This window comes from Benincasa hispida, chromosome 3 (genome assembly GCF_009727055.1).
Source record: "Benincasa hispida cultivar B227 chromosome 3, ASM972705v1, whole genome shotgun sequence".
NCBI classification, from domain to species: domain Eukaryota; kingdom Viridiplantae; phylum Streptophyta; class Magnoliopsida; order Cucurbitales; family Cucurbitaceae; genus Benincasa; species Benincasa hispida.
Genome location: NC_052351.1, coordinates 10612108 through 10618727, shown reverse-complemented (window position 1 = coordinate 10618727; position 6620 = coordinate 10612108). Strand labels below are relative to the sequence as shown.

Sequence of the window (6620 nt, the reverse complement as noted above, 5' to 3'; positions counted from 1 at the left end):
ATAAACACAATTTTCTTGTAGATTGATTACAATCAATATCAACGATAACTATAATAAACAACATTTTTGAAATATTAGTACACATATAATGCAAATTAAAAATAACTAAAGAACTTGTATTTACTTATCCTGTGTTATATGGAATAAGGACTAATTGGTCCAAATTAGCCAATTCTAGTTGGTTGACTAAATTTCTGGATCGAATATCTTGAGACTTCACATGTGGCGATATTCTTGCTTGATCAATTATAAAAAATTTCTTCGGAATGTCACGACCACATTCATTCCAAAGATACCTAAATAAAGTAAAAGTTATTATTTAAACATGAAACAAAAAATATATATGAGTGAATCTAGATGAGTAATGCTTACGTAATGTATGTCAAAATACATATGTAACCTATTTCAACCATATTGTAATATTGGATCAGATCATCGCGGCATAAATAAACAAATTTGTCTCTTCCAAATATATGCTCGTTCAAATTGATACGGATCATGTCTACATCGTTCATGTTATGCATGGCATGTCCGTTCAAGAGTTTGATGGTACCATTGACGTCAGTATATTTGGAGGAGTGGCCGAAGCTCTTAATTATTGAATGGTCTTACCATAATCAAAGTTACAAAAATTCAATGTACGAAAAATAATAAATAACCAAACTCATATACTGAAAAAGAGGCATACTTTTTTCTCGTCGACTATAACTACAAGTTCACGAGACCATGTTACAAAGTTGTCCATTGCTTGATTTAAGGACTCTGTTTTTTCCTTCACAGGAATCGGTATTGGTAAATCTTCTCCAATGATAATGTCAATAAGAACTTTAACAATTAAGCATGACACATCATCATCAAATGCTATGGCTACTGCAACAATATTATCTACAGTTCCTATAGCCAAGTGACATGGTGTCCCCTTAACAAATTTAAAAGAACTAATGTCATGCATGGTTAAGCACAATATGATTAAAATTTAAAAGTCACAACAAATAAATTATGTCCAAATCTTCTTTAGGCATCTTCTTAGTATCTTCTTCTTCAGATGCACTTAGTGTGACACTTCCAACAGATTATTTGGACTGATGATATTGTCTGCCATTAACTTTTTCTCTTGACAATTTACCATGTCGAACATTTTTTTCATTAGAGTCTCCTTCAATTTCTTGGCTCATTGAGGACTTTGGTTTTACTAATTTGAAATATTGGGAATGGAAAATAAAATCACCCACTCCTCTAACACATCCCCAATGTTCATCTGTACCCAAAGTTTTGGTCCAAACATCTTCACCTTCATAGACTTTGGCTAATTTATCCTGTAAAACATATTACAATTTTCACACAGTATCTATATCATCACAAGTTTTAGACATTATATATATGCCATCTTCAACTTCGCACAATATAAACTTACAATTCGATTGGCACATTCTCGAGTGGCTTCATCAAAGTATTCATTATTTTTTCCTTTTCGTGCTTCTTTTCATAAAGTCGCTCGATAAGAATGATCACTCGATATATTCTACATATACATATTTAATTAGCATAAACATATTAGAATAAAATATTTAATTTAAGTCGAAAAACTTACTAATTCTTGGGAAAGATTCACATAACCCTTCCGAGAAATGTGATGATTATATACACATTTCGACCTTCTTTCTTTTTGAAGACAACTTATTTCCTGTACAACAATTCTAGTTGAAGTTACCTATAAAAAAATGATAATATTGATATTTATTTAGAATGACTTACATCCCATTCTTCACTCAATCGTTCATTAACAAACGATATCCACTGATCTTGCTCTATATGAGAATATTGTTGGGGAAGAAATTGCAAGACCGAGGGTTTATTCTTAAATAGAAGTATGAACTTTTGAGTCAATGTGGTCTTGAAAGTCTGAAACTTCCTAGATGCAGACATGAGTATACCATGTTTGGACTTAGAGTCCACATCAAACGACATCTGCACAATGAAAAAGTTTATCTTTTAGATGGTTTGAAACTTTTTTCCAAGAATTATATGTTATAGGTATTTATTGTCAACACAAACTCCTATATAACTTTGCATCTTCTTTGCATCAAATCCAATTGATTGTCCATGTTTATTATAATCAATGGCCAACCATTGCCCAGATGTTCTTATTTGTGCCAACTCAGACATAGTAGTTGGGCCACGTGGAATACTTATTCTGCTATTTTTTTGTGGGATCATATTTCTATCATTCTCGCTGTTACCTGTTGAATTTTCCATGTCAATCTGCCAAAAAAAAAAATTACTCACACAAAAAACAAATAATCTTAATATTTAAATACATATAACCATAATAAATAACATACCATGTTTAGTACATTATTTATCAACTCATCTACTCTCACAATCATTTCTAATATATGTGGATATTGTATCATCAATCTCAATAGGTGTATCAATATTGGGCATTCTTTCACTACAAGAAAATTGAGCTATTTCGACAATCTTTTATCGGAGGTTATAAAAAACCTTTGAGAAAGATATACATTTATTGAAGGTATTGGAAAAACCTTTGAGAAATAAGTACTTTTTATTGAAGGTTAATAAAAACCTTTGAAAAAGATATATATTTATTGGAGGTTTTGAATATTTTTTTTGAGAAATATGTAGTTTTTATCGAAGGATAATAAAAATCTTTGAGAAAGACAAACATTTATCGGAGGCTTTGATAAGTCCTTTGAAAAATATGCACCTTTTATTGAAGTTTAATTAAAACCTTTGAGAAAGATATACATTTATTGAAGGTATTGGAAAAACCTTTGAGAAATATGTATTTTTTTTTTTTATTAAAGGTTAATAAAAATCTTTGAAAAAGATATATATTTATTGGAGGTTTTGAAAAAACCTTTGAGAAATATATAGTTTTTATCGAAGGGTAATAAAAACCTTTGAGAAAGACATACATTTATCAGAGGCTTTGATAAGTCATTTGAAAAATATGCACCTTTTATTGAAGGTTAATAAAAACCTTTGAGAAAGATATACATTTATTGAAGGTATTGGAAAAATCTTTGAGAAATATATGCTTTTTATCGAAGGTTAATAAAAACCTTTGAAAAAGATATATATTTATTGAAGGTTTTGAAAAAACCTTTGTGAAATATATAGTTTTTATCGAAGGGTAATAAAAACCTTTGAGAAAGACATACATTTATCGGAGGCTTTGATAAGTCCTTTAAAAAATATGCACCTTTTATTGAAGGTTAATAAAAACCTTTGAGAAAGGTTAGGATGGTGAAGATGCGTTAGACAATCATGAAGATGCGTGAGACGTTAAATGATGAGGAGTGACACGCTAGATGATCTGGTTATACGATAGGCAAAGTACTGCACGATCAGTGAAAACTCTAGACGATAAGCGTAGAAGCTGGACGATAGCGCTAGACGATAGCCATGCTACGCTAAATGATGAGAAGACGCGCTACATGATAGACGGAATACTAAGCGATGGGCGTTGGGCGATAGACGGCGCTGGGCAATGACGTTAAGCGATAGGTGGATGTGTTAGACGATCGTGAAGATGCATGTGGCGTTAAATGATGAGGAGTGACGTGCTAGACGATCGGGTTATATGATAGGCAAAGTACTGCACGATCAGTAAAAGTGCTAGACGATAAGCGTAGAAGCTGGATGATAGGGCTAGATAATAGCCGTGCTGTGCTAAACGATGAGCAAACGTGTTACACGATAGGGAATACTAAGCGATGGGCATTGGGCGATAGATGCACGCACTGGGCGATGACGTTAAGCGATAGGCGTCAATGCTAAACGAATGGGCACGATGGGCACGGTAGCTAAACGATAGGCTATGCACAACATAGGGAACGCAAGGCATCGTTTAGTTTGGCCTCATAGGCTAATTCAATAGAAGGACTATCAGAATGATTTTGTATAGACATAACAAAAGCATTATACTCATTGCCTAAACCATCTAATATATGTGCAAGATAATCAGATAAGAAATAGGTTCTCCAATAGCACTAAATTTATCAGCAACATCCTTAATTTGAGACAAATATTGACTAACAGACAAACTATCTTTCCTAATCCGTTGTAACTGAGACTTCAAATAGAGTAGTAGTTTTAGAATCATAAGATTTTCACAAAAAATTCCAAATATCAGTAGCAAAATCTAAACTAACAATTTCACCCGTCTTTTCTTCATACAAAAAAAATATATATTTAAGACATAATAAAGCTATTGTACCTTTCCCATGCTTGAAATTTCGGGTTCATTTGCAAATTATTGGCATCCAGAAACTTAGGGAGGTAGGAACCATACCATTCAAAAAAACCCTCAAGGCCGTTGGCATGGATATCATTCAACAACTGTTTTTTCCATAGCAAGAAGTTGGTATCATTCAACTTAATAGTAAGAGGTTGAGGTAAGAATAGATAAGGATTGGGGGAAAACTGCTTAGGAAACAAATGAGCTCGGAAAATATTGGGGAAGTTAGATATGGGAATAAACTGAGGAGGATAAACATGAGGGACAGGAAACTGTTGTTGAAGATTGGAATAAACTGGTGGTTAATTAAAGAACGGATTAGGATGAAATTTTTGAGGTCTGAGTGAAGAAGATCGCATACGAAATTGAGAATTAAACGAAAATTTTGGAACACTGGCTACCTGAGGTCTAGGCAGTGTAGGAGAAGATACAATCACCGGCGTACCTATTGGAGTAGGAGGGGTAATGTTTTGTTGTTCATCATCCTTTGAGGAAGAAGAGCCCTCACCAGGATTCATTCAAGCCGTTGAGTAGCACGTGGTGGACCTAATTGGTAGGGAAAAACAAATAAACAACCAACGATAAAATAAGGAAAAAAAAAAGCCCATAATCAAGCCCACAATCACACTATTCTTTCATTATCTACGCTCAGATGTTGATGTTGGAGACTCTGTTGAAGAAATTAACAAGGTAGAGACCATTCAATTTGATTTTGAAACTATTAAAATTGCATGAGATGACTTCTCAAGTGAAAACAAAAAACTTGGACAAGGTTGATTTAGAGCAGTTTACAAAGTGAATACTAAAGAGATGTAGAATCATTAAGATGTAAAGCTTGAGTAAACTAGTATTCTAACTGAAAGTTGACGTTTTATATTTTCAGGGTAAGCTATCTAATGAGCAACATATTGTAGTGAAGAGGCTTGCAAATAATTCACAACAAGGAGATGCTGAATTCGAAAACGAAGTCCTGTTGGTGATCAAGCTTTAACATCGGAAGTTACGCTATTGAGATTCTGTTTGCAAAATAATGAAAGACTTCTCATATATTAGTTTATACCAAATGTTAGCCTGGACCAATTCATATTTGGTAGAGTCTTATTTACTTTATTCCCTTCACTTTAATACATACTTCATATTGCAAAAGTCATCCTTTCATATAATTGACCAAAATTAATTTTATGTCTATTGATGACAATTAGACATTGAAAAACAAAAACTATTAGATTGGTAAAGATAGTACAAAATCATTAATGGCATTGCACGAAGACTTCTATATCTTCACGAAGATTTCCACCTTCGAATCATATATCGTGATCTCAAAGTTAGTAATATTTTGTTGGATGCTGAAATGAATCCAAAGATTGGAGATTTTGGTATGACAAGATTGTTTGAAGTAGATGAGACTCAAGGCAATACAAGTAGAGTTGTGGGAACTTAGTAAGTTTATTTTTTTCTTTAGATTTTTATTTTACAATAATATATCTAAATAATCTATTATCACTACCTTTGCAGTGGATATATGGCTCTAGAATATGTAATGTATGGACAATTTGTAGTGAAATCAGATATGTTTAGTTTTGAGATTTTGTTATCGTGAGTGGTTGGAAAAATAACTGTTTTCGCAAAGAGGAAAAAGTAGAAGATCTTTCTAGCTTTATAAGTTTATGACTACCTAAAATCTACCCAAACTTTTATCTAGTACATTAAGTATTCATTATGGATTTTTTTCCTTCTTTTTTGAAGGCATAGAAAAATTGGAGAGAAGGGACTACTTCAAATATCATTGACCCAATATTGAATGTTGGTTCAAAAATTGAAATGATGAGGTACATTTATATTGGACTCTTGTATGTTCAAGAGAATACAACAAATCGTCTAACTGTGGCTTGGATAATTTTGATGCTAAGTAGCTTTACTCTCACTTTTCCTAGGCCTTCTGAACCAATATTCTTGGCTCGTGAATATTACTTTATTTTCTTGGCTCTCAGATCTGAATTTGATTACATTAAGATGAAAGAGACCGAAACTGTTGAAGAGTTTTTCAATCGTATTCTTGCGATTGTCAACAGTTTAAGGAAAAATGGAGAAGAATTGAGTGACAGAGTTGTTGAAAAGATTCTTAGAAGTATGCCAAGAAAATTTGAGCATATTGTTGTTGCAATTGAAGAATTAAAAGATTTATTTATCCTATCAGTAAATAGCTTGATGGATTCTCTTCAATCCCATGAACTTAGATTGAAGCAATTTGATATTAATCCCGAGGAAGCATTTTAGATGCAAATTTCATTCAGAGGCAGTTCTCGTGGAAGACATGGTGGTCGTGGTAGACAAGGAGGTGGAAGAAACTATGATA

General features: G+C 32.8%; 1 protein-coding gene across 2 annotated transcripts; it reads right to left on the bottom strand.

Moving 5' to 3' along the window:
- Positions 1 to 789: 789 nt before the first annotated feature.
- On the bottom strand, positions 790 to 4828 carry LOC120074653. Of its 2 annotated transcripts, XM_039027844.1 has the most exons (5): positions 4244 to 4828; positions 2241 to 2262; positions 1756 to 1968; positions 1592 to 1684; positions 790 to 1522 (listed from the first exon to the last, which is right to left on the bottom strand). In XM_039027844.1, exons 1-5 carry the CDS (start codon positions 4270 to 4272, stop codon positions 1484 to 1486), a joined length of 396 nt encoding a protein of 131 aa, XP_038883772.1. In that variant the 5' UTR covers positions 4273 to 4828; the 3' UTR covers positions 790 to 1483. The 2 variants fall into 2 exon arrangements, with proteins under 2 accessions (XP_038883772.1, XP_038883773.1); XM_039027845.1 differs by lacking the exon at positions 2241 to 2262.
- Positions 4829 to 6620: the final 1792 nt, after the last annotated feature.